This window comes from Macadamia integrifolia, chromosome 3, assembly GCF_013358625.1.
Source record: "Macadamia integrifolia cultivar HAES 741 chromosome 3, SCU_Mint_v3, whole genome shotgun sequence".
In the NCBI taxonomy this organism is placed as follows: Eukaryota; Viridiplantae; Streptophyta; class Magnoliopsida; order Proteales; family Proteaceae; genus Macadamia; species Macadamia integrifolia.
In genome coordinates, this window is record NC_056559.1 from 28,047,460 (window position 1) to 28,062,676 (window position 15,217).

At 38.0% G+C, this 15,217-nt stretch overlaps 1 protein-coding gene and 1 pseudogene across 1 annotated transcript; both read left to right on the plus strand.

Moving 5' to 3' along the window:
- Nucleotides 1-5,872: 5,872 nt before the first annotated feature.
- On the plus strand, nt 5,873-6,952 carry LOC122074308. The gene is made up of 3 exons (XM_042639138.1): nt 5,873-5,905; nt 5,962-6,111; nt 6,221-6,952. The coding sequence occupies exons 1-3, from the start codon at nt 5,873-5,875 to the stop codon at nt 6,950-6,952; spliced, it is 915 nt and encodes a 304-aa protein (XP_042495072.1).
- Nucleotides 6,953-12,735: 5,783 nt separating this feature from the next.
- Nucleotides 12,736-14,923, plus strand: LOC122074309 (annotated as a pseudogene).
- The last annotated feature ends 294 nt before the right edge of the window (nt 14,924-15,217 follow it).

A 15,217-nucleotide genomic window follows, 5' to 3' on the forward strand; every position in this document is an offset into this window, starting at 1 on the left:
AAGCTAGCACCCACTCATGCGAGATTGGGGATCATAGAAGGAATTTTCCAAAGTTGCGTTAGTCTGGGAATTCCCGAAATTGCTTTTTGGATTTCATTGATTGAAGTGGTGGGCCTAGCTATATGATTTTGCAATAGAGAATCGCAAGTTCAGAACATGGCGGCAAGCGAAGAAGCTGTACAATAATTTTGAGCATATTATTTGTTCTATGCAACATTGATGTCAAATCTACAGGTTTGACAAAACTTATTTTTCAGTTTTGTCATTCTTTTGGCTGTAAACACAATGTATACCAAAAGTTGTAGGTTGCTAAAAGGTGAGAAGCCCTATATAAAAGAATGCGCCTCTGGGGCAGACTAATAATACAAATCTTTCTTAAGATTATATTCCTAGTTCTTTCTCTAACACATTATTTACTTTTCTTATTTTCTGTAGCAGACTCATATCCTCCATGACAAGTGTGCTGTGCAGAGTGGTCTCTGTCCTGTTTGAACCCAAAAAGAAGAGAAACCCCATGAAAGTTTTAATACAGTGCAGTGTGGCATGAATGGAGTAGGAAGGTTTATCTCTCCTCTGCTGGTTCTATCACTGCTTGTAAGGTTGGACATGGTCATTGTTGGCCAAAATATGAGGTTTCTATTAGCTTTGCTCCATTTGATCAGGGCTCCTCAATCAGCTCGAACCGCCTGTCATTACACTTGACATAGGAGGTATCTGGATGAACCAGTGTTTGGTTCCAGCTTGCTCTTTCTGTCATCAATGAGTTCAGATTTGAATTGTGCACAGGAGTTTGCTGTTTGGTTGCTACGGCAGATCCGATCCAAACCATCAATATAGCAATCCCGAAAGGCAGAAATCTACAATTCATTCAAACGGATGTGATTTGTGACCAATTAGGGGACGCACATGGGTATCAACTAGGATGAACTTTTTGTATTTCACAAGGGTGGGGGTGTCATTTTGACCCTTCTATATCTGGGTGTAGGTACTGTACGACTACGGAGCATTATTTTTCCATAAAATTATATAGTATTATCCCTTTTTTTTGGGTGGGGGGGGGGTGGGGGTGTGGAGAATTCAACTGGAGAAATCAAGATAGAATTGAATTCTTAGTTGCATAATCTTTTTGGTGGAAGCTTACATCTTGTTAAGAATTTGGGTTTATGTTAGATGGGTTTAGTGAGTTTGAAGCTTTGAATACGTCATCCAACCCAAGGTCCTTTCTCTTGGGTTTTCAACACAGTTTGGCAAAAACTCGAGCAATTTTAACTTTACTAAAACCAATCTTACTTAGTTGTCTGGCCCATAAGTAGGGCTGTCAATAGTTTATAACTTGGCCCATGATCCAATCTATGCCCAGGGTCCCAGACTGTTTTAAGTTTTTATTTTTTATTTTTTTATTTTGATAAATATATAGCCTGCTCCAGTTAAGATCTTACCCAATTAATAGAGATCAAATCCAATTAAGGGTGACACTATCAAGGATTTAAGGCAGTTGTCAAAGATCTAACTCATTAATGCATTTTTTTTGGTTATGGTATTTATATAATACTAGAGTGTGGCCTTCTTGGCCCCCATCCCGCCCCTGTATGGGTCCTTCCTTGACTCCTCTGTGGACATTTGTATGGTCCTAACGGACCCTTGAAAGGGAAAATCTGTGACAGACTTCTCTTTTTTATTTCTGTGATTTTTTCCTTATAACTAAGATAAGTTTGGCCATGACCAAATTTATACTTATAAAATTAGAATAATCAAATAGAACAACTTGACTCGTTGACCGTTGGGAATGCCTTGATGCAAAATCTTGCAGCGATGTGGGGACTATGATTGTGATTGTGATTATTTTTCTCCGGTCGAAGTTGGGTCTCATTCAAATTGGAACCCTCATTCTCAGCTTCGTCCTACGTGTCTTCCTGTAATTGGTTTACAATGGGTCAAGCCCTTGGAAGTGGGTGGAGAGGTAGGGGTGGAGGAATGGAGGTGGGGCAGGGGATGGTGGTGGGCTGGGGCTGCTGCAAGAGGGGTCTAAGGGAGAAGAGTAGGAGTGGGGCTGGAGACCCAACTTGCCAAATTGCCAACATTTCGTGTGGAAAACAATCCCATGTGAGCCTCTTTTGGTCTTTTTAATGGACCTCATGAAGAGACATGGGAAAAAAAAATCTATAGGACTTGCGAAAACGAGACATTAGATTTGTAAAAGAGTGCCCCATTGGAGAGCATTGTTTCAAAAATTGGATCAGAATCGTGAAATAGCCCGGATTGGATCCATATTGGTAGAGACCATGGTTCTAAAACTAGGATCGATTAGTATCGGTTAGATTGGAATGATACTGATTTTGATCGATCCCCGATTCTGACCTTTTTGATCCTGATATACATGTATGATCCAAGGGTAAAAGTGTAATAAAAATTGATTTAGAAAAAAAGGGATAGATCTATCCGATATGATCCGATCCATGCCGATCCAGATCGGTATCCACATGGTATCGGCCTTTACCAATCCCATGACCGTTCCATAGTTTTAGAACGTTGAGACTATCTTGAGTCTTGATTGTTCCGATACAAATCCACCGGCACAACCCAAGGTAAAAAGATAATAAAAGTTATTTTTTTAAAAAAAGAGAATAGGGGTAAATCTAGGTGTGTCAAACGGTGTGATTTTAGTTATTTAGCCTAATTCTGATTCGATTTACATTTTGATAAAAGTGAAACCAAAACAACACTAGATAGGAGTAAGCTGAAATCATAATCATTTTCATCCGACTTTGGTTTTACCAGTTTCTAATCATTTTTTGTTATTTGGTTCACAATAGGTATACATGAGCTTTATAGTGTCAGTGTCAGAAAACGGTTTGCAAATTCGATATGTAATGTATTACATTTAGTTCACATTTAGAGATGAGGAAGAGACTGGGAGTACAAAGTGCGAAGTAGGAAATAGGGAGATGGAAGAGGAAGAAACAACAGAAGATTTACCAAGTTGAAGTTGAAGTTGAAGTTGAAGTTGAAGTAAAAGTTGAAAGTTGAAAGTTGAAAGTTGAAGTTAGACTTTGCAATGAGAAGGTGATTGAATTTGTAATTATTATTAATAAAGGATAACGATAAAAATTAAATATGTTACTCCGTAATTTGTATCCCATTAAAACACAAATAATCAAATATAGAAGTAACTCATCAAAACACGTTTTTTCTTATTTTTGGTAAAGGCTCACCAAAACAATGAAACACGTTAATACGGTAACACCATTGGTTGTGGTTAACCATCGGTTTTATGGTTCTAACTCGATTTTAATCGGAAAAATGACCTACAAAACCAGAATAGATTGTTTTTTATCATAAACAGTCTATTCTACTTTCGTTAAATGGTTTCAATTATATTTTGGCACCAAACATCCGAATCAATATCGGTCGAAATCTATCCCAAGTTGTAAAACCTTGTTGGTGATTGCTCCGGACTTGGTCAATGGCTCTGTGGATCAAGTTCCCCTAGTGCATCTAGAAAAGGCACCTCTATTAGCCTCATTATATACCTTTTCTATTTTTCCAAGAAGTGTGTGGCCCTCTTGGTTCTCCATCCTGGCCCCTCTCTTGGTTCTTCCTTAATTCTTCCATGGGTGTCCTGTATGGCCCCTAATAGGGGTAATCTTGACAAAAAAAATGTAAAATATTGGATTTTTATTTCGTTTTATTTTATTTTATTTTATTTTATTTTTTTGTGATTTTCTCCTCATAAACTAAGTTAAGTTTGGCCTTGACCAAATTTATACTTCAAAAATTAGAATAATCAAATAGAACAACAGCTTGACCCATTGCCCGTTGGGAACGCCTTGTTGCAAATCTTGAGTTATGTGGGGACTATGATTGAGACTGTGATTCTTTTTCTCTGGTCGAGGTTGGATCTTCGTTCTAATCGAAAACTTCCTTTTTGACTTCACACTCGTCTCCTTATACCCGTCCCTTATACCCTGTCTTCACGTCTTCTTGTACTCGGGTTACACTTCGTTGTGGAAAAACAAACCCATATGGGGTTCCTTTTGGGTTCATTGAAATTTCCTCCCATGGAAAAAACAAACCCATGTGAGTCCATATTGGATCCTTTAGCTGACTTCGTGAAGAGATGGAAAAAAAAAAAAATTATCAATTGGACTTGAGAAAACAAGGCATCATTGATCTATAAATTAGAAAACTCATTTAATTTATTTATTTTGGTAAGGAATAGATTAACAATCATACAAAAGGAATGATCATTTCATAACAACAAACAACAATGCACAATACCGACTGTGTGGACATACCAGCGCATAGGCCAATGGGAGGCCGTGCTGAGGAATCGGGATGGGGCAGCATAGTTTTTTTGTATTCATTTGTGTCTAGGTGTAGAGCCACTTAAACGGGTTGATTTGAGTTTCCTAAAAGAAGAATCTAATTTAAGGCAACCATTTTTTTTTTCTAAATTCAAATGGAGAAATCAAGGTAAATTTGAATTTTAGGTTGAGTACTATATATAAGAAAGGGCTCTAGGATAGTGCCAACTTAATGAAGAGAGAAAGGGAGAGATTTTTTTTTTTGGAGAGAGAGAGAGAGAGAGATTGAATATTGAATCACAATGGTCCAAAATGTTGGGGATTTGCTGAGCTAAACGGAATGGACAATATTACAAGGAGCCTACGGACTACTCGTGGTAGACTCATGGGGAAATGCTATGCTCCAGTCGGGACAAAAACATAATAATAGAGTCTCAAACCAATTCCTTTTCATTAATAATAGCTAAATTAAGAATCGAATTTTACCCGATTTTGGTTTTATCAGTTTTTTTTATTCGATTTATAATTTGTTTACATGTGGTTTATAGTGTTAATTTTAGAAGACTTTACAAACACTAGGATAGCGGATAGCCTAGTGGTGGTAGCTTCGGCTTGTGGAGCCAGCACCCAGGGGAGGAGGTCATGGGATCGAACCCTGTTGTACGCATTGTGTGAGTGTGTGTGTATGTGTGTGTGTGTGTGTGTGTGTGTGTTTTCTTATTTATTCTATACCCACCCGTGGGTTGCCCAGATGCATCTGCGATTTAAGTGGAGATCATGACAGTGGGTATTTTAGAAGACTTATTACCTCCGTGAATTGAAATTGAAGTTAGACACTTGCAATAAGAAGATGATGGGATGGGATCTATAATTGTTATTGGTAAAGAATACGGACAATAATTAAATATGTTATTTCATAACTTGTATCCCATCAAAACACAAAGAATCAAATATAGAAGTAATCCACTAAAAAATATTATTTTTTATTATTTTTGGTAGGCACATCTAAATGGTGAAATATGTTAATAAGGTAACACCATTGGTAGCAGCTAACCATCTGTTTTACGATTCTGAATTGAAGCGAATCCGGGAAATGACCTACAAAACCACAATTGGGTCATTTTTATACGGTGGGGTTTGATTCGATCATAAACGGTTGATTCTGGTTCCAATAAATGATTTTGGTTATATTTTGACACTGAGTTATCCGAATCAGTATTAGTCAAGACTGATCCCAAGTTTTAAAACCATGTTGGAGATTTCTTAGGGACTTGGTCATTGCCTTTGCGGATCAAGTTCCCCTTGTGCATCTAGAAAAAGGCACCTCAATTAGCCCCACTATATATTCTTTCCAGTTTTCCAAGAAAGGTGTGGTCCTCTTGGGCCTCCATCCTGGCCCCTCACTGGGTCCTTCTTTGATACTTCCGTGGGTCTCTAGCATCCCTATCCACAATTTTATAGTTTATTGGTGGCCAAAACATTCTATAAATTGGTGGAAAGGTGGATGCGCAACTTCATCTAGTCTGGTGATTTGGAGGTGGTAAAGAAAATTGTGGTGAAATGGGACGATGTCTGCAAACCAAAACAAGAAGGAGGATTGGGTATTCGTAGGCTGCCCGATGTTAATTTTGCTTGTCTAGCAAAGTTGACTTGGCAGATTAAGCATGATGAATCTTCCATGAGTAAGTTCTTTCGAGCTCGATTTCTCAAAGCTGATGGATCTTTGAAGTCTGGTCGTATCTCTTCTTCAATTTGGCCAGGGATCAAGAAAGTCTGGAACTTTGTGGCTTCAAACAAGCAATGGACAGTAGGTAGTGGTCAAAAAATAGACTTTTGGAAGGACAGGTGGCTGGATCAAACCTCTATTGAAGAAAGGTTGATGTCTAATGGTGGTATTTTCGTGAACACTGGCAAAGGTCTTAGATTTCATTCAAAATGCAAGGTGGAATTTTCCTCAGGTGGTGTCTGGCTTCAGGACTGAAATTCTTGAGCAAGTGAGGTCTATCCATATTTCTGGTATGGAGGATGTGTGTCTTTGGTGTCCATCATCGGTGGGTGTGTTCACAATAAAGTCTGCTTGGGAGGTCAGTAGAAGGAGGTCGGCTATGTTGGGTTGGTCATTTTTGGTGTGTCAGTCTGCTATTCAACCTCGTCAAGCTGTTTTCGGATGGAGATGGATCAGAAATAAGTTGGCTGTAGACGAAAACTTGAAAAGGAGGGGGATCCCATTGCTTTCTAGATGTGATCTATGTGGCAAGGCGAAGGAATCTAAAACCCATTTATTTTATGAGTGTAGATTTGCAGTATCGCTTTGGAACTTGTTTTGTCAATGCTTTGGTGTGCTGTGGCCAAACTTTGTAGGAGATGTTCAGTTGATCTCGTGGTGGAAGCTTCAAGCAAAATCAGTGTCGTTTAAAGTAGTGTGGAATAAGGGTTTTGTGCTGATTCCTGTTTTTATTTGGATGGAGAGGAACTCTAGGCGCTATGAAGTTGTGTACGTTTCTGAACACTTTTGCTTTGCAAGGATAAAAAATGAGATCCATTCTCAGACCCAGGCCCATTCAGGAGTGGCAGTTTCAACGGAAGATTTGGTGTGTGCAAGAAGGTTTGGTTTCCGGCTCCTTACAACTGAAATAGGTCGTGCATAGGTTGGGTTCGGGCGATGCTTCTCAGGCCCCACCACGTGTTGCAATTCTGTGCTTCACTACACCTCACCTTTCCTTAGCCTCCCTGCAGAGGATATTTTTCCCTCTCTCCACTCTTCAAAGCTAAATTTATCGATAAACTAACCCTCAGAATATGAAATAATAATAATAATAATAAAATAAAAAAATTAATTGTATTGCTATTTGCTAAGATCGATGTGCCAAGCTCTGCAGAAGCTAGATAGTTGATCTCCTTTTGTAAAGTCTTTGATGTAAGAACCATGGTTTCAACTTCTAACTTCTAATTAAGAACCTCAAGGGGTAGCAGAGTTGGTAAGAGACCTTCACCTCACGAAGCATGTGGTTCTTATTTCCGAAGTTTTGACTCTTCGTTCCTCCTTGGGACCAATCACATGGGGTAAATAGTGCTCTTCATTGCTTTTTGGTGAAAATTGAATGATTCTCATTCAATCTCAGTATAACCTAGTCTATCCTGTTGTGGAGTCAGTATGGCCCACCACACTTTGGCTTGGATACTTGTCACTAGATTATTAAAAAAAAAAAAAAAAAAAAAAAACCATATCGGTATCAGATTGGTTCAGGCGATTGTATCAATTTGGCAGGTCTCTGATCCCGATATCTAGCCGATACCATTATCAGTTAAATGGTATTGAGTACAGACCAAGGTTAAAATAATTAAAAAAATTAATTTCCTTAAGAAAATAAGGGTTATTTTTATCCAATACAAATGATCCGATACCGATCTATATTGACACCATATCGATTTTAGGATGACCGATACACGTTCTTATTAAAACCATGGTAAGAACGAATATAGTTGAAGGAACGGTCATTAATAAATGATTTTCAGAGTTTTCAATGGAATGGTGAAAAAGGTCAACATTCGAGAATGGCAAAAAAACCAAAACATTTTAAGTAGAACAGAAAAACCGGAAATAAATTAGACTTAGGCTCCGTTTGGTATCGTTTCTGTTCTAGAAACTCCGTTTCGTGTCAGAAACAGAAATTTCAGTTTCTGTGTCAAAACGTCGTTTTTAAACGATTTAGGGTTGTTTGGTGAATTTGTTTTTAGAACAGTTTCAGAACCAATAAACGACAGTTCTGCCTTTTGGTAATGCTTGTTTCAGAAACGGGTTTTTTTTTTTTCTCTTTTCTTTTCTTTTAAGTCAATAATTACAACAATAACACTAAAATACTATAAGCATATAAATTCTTTTGGGACAATAAAATATTACACACCAACTAAAAAAAACATGGTTTCCAAATGATGAATAAAATACAGTATTAACAATGCCTAGGTGCAAGTTAATTATTACATAATTCCCCAAATTTTCACTTTTTTCCCAAGTCTAAAGGCTTGAATGTATGGAGGATGTCTTTCATCTTATTTGTTTGGTACTCTTATCCTTTAAGTGTCCCTTCCAGATATCCTTTCATGTACTCATTCGAAATGGAAGGTGGTCTGGATGATGTTGATGTTGAGCTTGAGCTTTCTGAACATAATGTATGTTGTATGGTAGAGATATGTGTTTCATCTTTCAACCATACAAACATACCACAACCACGGTTATCAGCCTATATCAAATAATAGTAGATGTGATTAGGGTCGTTGAAATTTAACATCGAATGAAACAAAAATCATAAATTATCTATAGGTATAGGTCAATCGTAGAAATAAATTACCCCAGTTGAATTTGGGCAACATATGAAATACTATCCCTTGTTTGGACCTTTCGTCGCAGTTCATACTTTGCATTGGCCTTTATCACATCTACATAGATGTAGTTGATCCACCCACATGAAAAAATTACATGAATCTTCACACTTGAAAAATTCTCTTCCAATATTTTTACCCGACTTGGTTGTATATTTACCACAACTCTTCCCACAAATTTCACAAGTTGCTATCATGAGTGGGGGCATTTGATTCCTATATCGAATTTGATCCTCTCTTGGAATTACCGCGTGGATGTGAGTACCATCTATGGCGCCAATACAATGCTATGACATATATTGACAATTAAATGGCCAGTACATATAAGAATATAAACATTCATATATTTAATTACAAACATGTATCATATTAACATATTTACTTTGAAAAAATGATAGTATTTTGGGTTCTGTGCAATCTCTATCGGTATCATATTGACGTCTGACGGTCTGATTTTCTCCTTAGCCAGGCATTGCATTGTAGTCAAGACAACATTGAATGTTCGACTAACTGTTTCTCCTGAGTGGTTGAAATGATTTTGGGTGTCCCTATTACTTGAACCCTTCCCAACAATCCATAGGAACATTCCAAGCTGTTCATCCACTCGGATGTTGGTTGTATCTTTCAACCACCCCCTATGTTTAACATAGTCACATAGGTTAAGGAAGACATGACGTTCCATCCTAAACTCTTCATAGCATCTGTTGGCATGCCCATTCAATACCTCATGCATCATGACAACACCTGGAAATACACTATCCCTACATGGTTTTCGAATATATACAGCCTCACTCAATAATTCCATTCCCATGTGAATGATCGTATCTTTTTCATCACTAGAAGTTTCACATAATGCATTTGACATAACTGCCATAAATAAACAATTACTACACAATTGGAAACAAATAACTGTAAAACATAACACGATGACACATCGTCTCAACCCAAAACACATGTTCAACATTACACACATCAATAATAGAAAAAAAAAACAAAAGAAATAAAAGCCAAGTCATGCAATGTATCTCCAAAAGTAAAATTACACACATCAAAAGTAGAGTCTCGAATCCAAAATTATCAAAAGTAGCATTCAAACACAACCTCAACTACTGCAAGGCATCTAAAAGCCAAGTTCTCTTCACAGGCTCTGCACAGACAAACAACTCCCTCCAACTAGGATCAGTACACATACGACTGGTGGCCTTCAAATATATCTCCTTTGATATATCCGGTATGGAGGATATCACCGCATCACATGCACTCACACTGAAATCTCGAGGACAAGATGCACCTACCCCACCACGAACAGGAGATGTAACAGAAGTACTGGATGCTTTCTCAATTTTCATGGATAAATACTTCCCATACAAGTCCTTCACGTGGTTATCTCTCTTATTGGCGCTCTTTTTTCTTCGTCCCGTAGGTGTCCTATCAAGACTTCATTTTGTGGTGGTCTGAGTTGGAGTATGAGTATCCTCATGAAAGGGGTCAGTCATGCTTCTATGCACCGGGGTACTGGGGGAGTGAGAGACTTGCTCAATATCAACTGTATTAACAGCTTCGATGCCATCCAAATCTTGAGCACTATCAACCCCTAGTTACCTCTAGCATATGCATCCCCAAATACCATGCTCAAATCTGACCAATTGTTTAGTCCATACTTCTTGTACTTCAACCAACCTGGATTTGCCTGCATAAGCAGTAATTGTATCACTTAGATGTACTACTCATTGTAATATAATTTTTAAATAATTCAACTAGCTAGTGAAATCTATTGTACCTGTATTGCCCTATCCCATACGGACTCATCATCAACTGTGATTGCTTTTGTCATTGAGTTCCACCCAAATCCAGTTGTGTCAAGCAGTCTCTTGAACTGTTGATACTCGTGTTTCAACTTGTTCATCTTATTGCGTAACTGTTCTCTCCCAACTGGATGATTTAAAGCCTGTTGAAATTGCTTTGTAATGTTCTCCCATCCAATTTTGTTAAATGAATTACCGGATTTGTGACCATTTTTTATAGCTTCTTTCATTGTTTCAATGAAAACAGTGGTCTCAAATTCTGACCACTTAACGGCAGGGATACTACTTCCAGACATAATAGCTAGACATTATAAGTTAGCGTAAAAGTTAGCATACTGGGACAAAAAAAGACTGAACACTAAAAAAAGAAATAACAAAGATTATCTTGGAGAGAGATAATGGAAAGACCAATAAAACCAAGCAAGGTAACAAAGAAATCAAGCATAGGAAAATAACAAAGATATCAAGCATAGGAAAATAATAAAGAAATCAAGCATAGGAAAACAATAAAGTTGTCCTTGTACTTCAACCTCTAGCATGGCAGTGATTTACTTATAAGAGTGTCTTTATGTGCCATAGGGAAAGAAACAAAGGGCATGGTTTTGGTCGGTGTCATTTTGTCTCAATACCAATCAATGTTAATTGTACAACTGTTAGTGGAAGTTGAAGTTGGGTCCCTATTTATTACTCTGAAATAGGCCATTGGTGTATAGCAAACCAAAAAATACTGAAAACTGTTCAAGGAAGGCAAAATAGTTTTAGTAATTCCTCAGGGTGTTGTAAGTAGGGGCAGCATATTTTTCTTTTGTTACCAACCTTAGCCTTCTCTCTGTTTGACATAATGTGGAGATAATTTGTGTTTTTTGCAGATGGAAGATTTCACAAATGCAACAGTTGAATTTCAAGTAAGAAGATAAGATTTTATTAATGAAAAGGAAGTCAAGATCAAGTAAGACTGTCACTATCAATGAGCACTTAAGATTGTCCCCTCTAGAGTTAAATTTGTAAGAGACAATAGATACAGCTTGAGGGTGATGCACTTAAGATTGTTCCAATGGGCCCATTGTAAATGGTCTTTTTTGTTTTTCTTGTTCAATAAAGTTGTTAAGATGGATTAGGAAATCCAAGTCAACCAACAACTAGAATAGTTTTCCTTTTGTTTGACATACTGTGGAGATTTCACATTCTTTGATGTTGAATATTTAACTGGTTGTGGAATTCTATAGTTATGTGAGAGGAAGCCTTTTGTCTTTTTTAATTTTTTATTTTCCTATGAACAAGTTCCACTGTGAGTCATAAGACTGAGAAACTGGGTATATGGAGTCATTGTAATGCAAGGAGAATCCAAGTCTTTTATTAAACTAGCAGTCCATTATTTTTTTACAAAAAGCTACAGTCACAGACAGAAGACATGTAACCTTCATACAGCATCTGTGCAGAAGACACTGAGAGTAGTTCAGGAAGAGGCTAAGTTTGCATTGAATCTCTTTCATACCTAAGAACTTTACACTAAATTGAGTAACTATAAACAGATCAAACTGTTCATGCATTTTCACTGAAACTATGAAACAAGCATCTTGTTGACATTATATCTTAAAAATAGTGATGGGATATATCAACTAATCTTATTCATAAAAACATCAGAAGTGATGTACATATTACTTGGTTAAGGAATCTCACATATGACAAATCTCTCTCTTCTTTTTATGTTTTGGTGGGCCAGTGGACAGTGGTTAGTCCTTGGCAGATGCAGGTTTTAGAAGGGCAAGGGAATGTGTTCTGTAGCCTGCTCCAAAATTATCTGAGTAAAGAAAAAGGGTCTGAACAAACTACTCTACCATCACAAGAAGTAGGAAGGTTTATTGTAGTTGGTGTTCAAAACCTCCCTTTTTATCTTTTCAAATGGTAGCTGACACAAGATGTATTATGGTTGGATGTGAATTACCTTGAGGGTATTGAGCTGACTCACTGAGAAGAATCACACTCTAGGATCAAATTCCCAACTATGAAATTGCATCTTGGAAAACAGTGACTGACACAACACTTTCCAGTGTCTGTTTGAATGAAATTTTAGGCTGGATAAGCTACTCCAAATACAAATTTTCAAATTCCCTCACCTTCCCTAGACTTCTAGCTTAGTAAGGTCATCCCCTGGCCCTCCTACTACTATCATCAAGCGTTTCCTCTCCTTTACAATTGGTTCCCTTTTAACACATCTTTCTTCATTAGAATCAACAATACGACCCATGAACTTGGGTGTGCATAGTATCCAATCTCCAATCTGCAATCTGCAATCTGCAATCTGCAATTTGCAATCAGCAAAGGGGCTCTTGGCATTTACACTGTGGGTGTATGAATGGAAGGTAATCAGAGCCTTAGATCTCGGTAGGGAAACAAAAAAATCCAAGAACTGAAGTAATAGAAGGGAGAGCTAAGAATTAATACACCTACTGTGTTAAGATGAGAAGTAATAGAGCTAAGAATTAATGAGAATATCTCCAATACAACCCAAAACCCATCTCAATGACAAACAGAACCAACCCACTACGCTTCACTAACAGTGCTGGGTTAAGATGCTAATAATAGTGAAATAATCAACAGAGGCTCTGCAAGATCGAAATGCTAATACCTGTAGGTTGTAACCAAACTCTAGTGAAATAATCAACAGAGGCTCCCAATACCTGCTCTGTGATTACAATATATGAAGAAGAAGGAGAAGAGGTTAGATTAGAAGAAGAAAGAGGTTAGAAGAGATGAAAAAGAAGAAGGAGAAGAAGGAGCCGAAATCGAAGTTACCTGCACAGGAGATTTCACAAGGGGGTAAGGCTCCTGTTTCTTCTTCTCTCCTCTCTCTATGCGAGTTCCAAAATATATTCGAAACCAAAACTTTGTGAAGCTTTATCGATCTCTATCTCTGGAATCTAGAGTCAATCAGGTGGTCCAAAAAACCCCTAAATTTGTTCCAATACCTCACTGTGATTACCATAGATGAAGAAGAAGAAGAGGTTGAATAGAAGAAGAAAAGAAGAGACGAAGAAGAAGAAGGAGAAGAAGGAGAAGAGGCGAAGAAGTTACCTGAGATGTAGATTTCGGAAGGGGTCACGAGCTGGGTTCTCTCTTCTCTCCTCTCTGCTCTCTGCTCTCTGCTCTCCTCTCTCTGTCGCGGACTGTCGGGAACGAACGTTTCAAGTATATTAATTTGAAACGAAACACCACCGACAGAACAGCCTCTCGGTGTTTCGTCAAATCGAGGGTTTTTTGTTTTTTATACACTTTGAGTTTCAAAAAAACAGAAACGGAGCTTTAATTTACCAAGCGGTTTTTTGCCTTTTTTGGTTCTATTAACACGAAAAAACTCTAGAAACGTTTTTTATGAACAATACCAAACGGGCTCTTAATATTCTTCATTGTTATTTTTGTTTCACTTGCTCCTTTGATGTTTTCAAACCAACTTGGTCCATCGGGTGAATCAGACATTTGATAACAAGTTGGGCTCATAAAGGAATCGTATGGGCCCATAATTCCTTTGGATTCTGATAAGGACTATCGGCCCACGTGGGGGTAGAGTCTGAGGCTAAGTCTTGCCCTGGACTAGTATCTACATCCTAGATCTAAGGTGTCGGATCTGAGCTGCCGCCTCTATCGTGTAGTAGAGGAGCCCTTTCCCTTCCTTTATTTAATTACATCCCTACCTTAAAGTGTGTAAGTGTACGCTTTGCTATAATGCGTAGTCACCTGACATGTATTGTCATAAATGCTTTAGATGCCCATTTGGAAATTTCCCTTGGGCTCTGTTTGGTTCCAATGGGAACTTAAAGGGAAGGGAAATGAAATTTTCGTACTTTAAAAAGAAATGTTTATAGTCATTACCCCATTTGATTGTATAAACTACTTAATTTTATAACCATATTTAATAATAAGGGGAGGGATAGGTATGCTAGCGTAGTACCTGGGAATTAAGAATGCTAGCAAAATTTTGACCGTAGGATTTGATCAACTTAAATTAAACCGTTGGATGGAGAGAATATATACAAACCCTTTTTCCACTGTTGCTATACCTTTCCTCTCCCCTCTTCCCGCTACCGTTTGCAACTGATCGGTACCTGGTGAAGCTGAATCACCTTTCCACCTCTCTCCCTCTCCCTGCATCATTAGAACGTTTTACACCTGAATGTCCAGAACAATATCCTCTGGACAAGTCGTAGTAGTTGCGGTCGCGAAGAGTAACCGACCATGGTAAGGTTCACGGATCTCTAACTCGTGCCAGCATAGTGAGAACAAACGCCGAAGGTGGCGAAGCAGGACAAGAAGAAGAAGCCCAGGGGAAGGGCTCACAAAAGGATGCAGTACAACAGGCGTTTCGTCACAACTGTTGTTGGATTTGGGAAGAAGAGAGGGCCTAATTCGTCGGAGAAGTGACCACCATGTTTGGAGTGCTTAGAAGTAGGAGGATGTTTTTAAATTTTAAGTGAGCTGTGAGGCCTTGAGTTATATTTTTTGTTTTTGGATGTTGTTGTGTTGGCAAACTTTGTCTGCTTGTTCTTGTTCATTTATTTAACGTAATTTTCAGGAAAAATAAATAAATAAAATGAAAGAGCAACAGATTTTTCCCATGAAATCAAGGATCGAGGGGGAGGGATCGATTGAAAGATAATGAAAATGGATCCAAATCGGACAACACAGAACAAGATCTCCACCCAAATTATAGGAATCCGGTGAGATTTAGCC

Excerpts from the sequence above, each read along its gene's own strand:
- LOC122074308 (XM_042639138.1), top strand. The coding sequence starts at position 5,873 with ATGTCTGCAAACCAAAACAAGAAGGAGGATTGG. Across the intron at positions 5,906-5,961 it reads AAAACAAGAAGGAGGATTGG|ATTAAGCATGATGAATCTTC; the intron begins GTATTCGTAGGC and ends TTGACTTGGCAG. Across the intron at positions 6,112-6,220 it reads CTTCAAACAAGCAATGGACA|GTCTTAGATTTCATTCAAAA; the intron begins GTAGGTAGTGGT and ends ACACTGGCAAAG.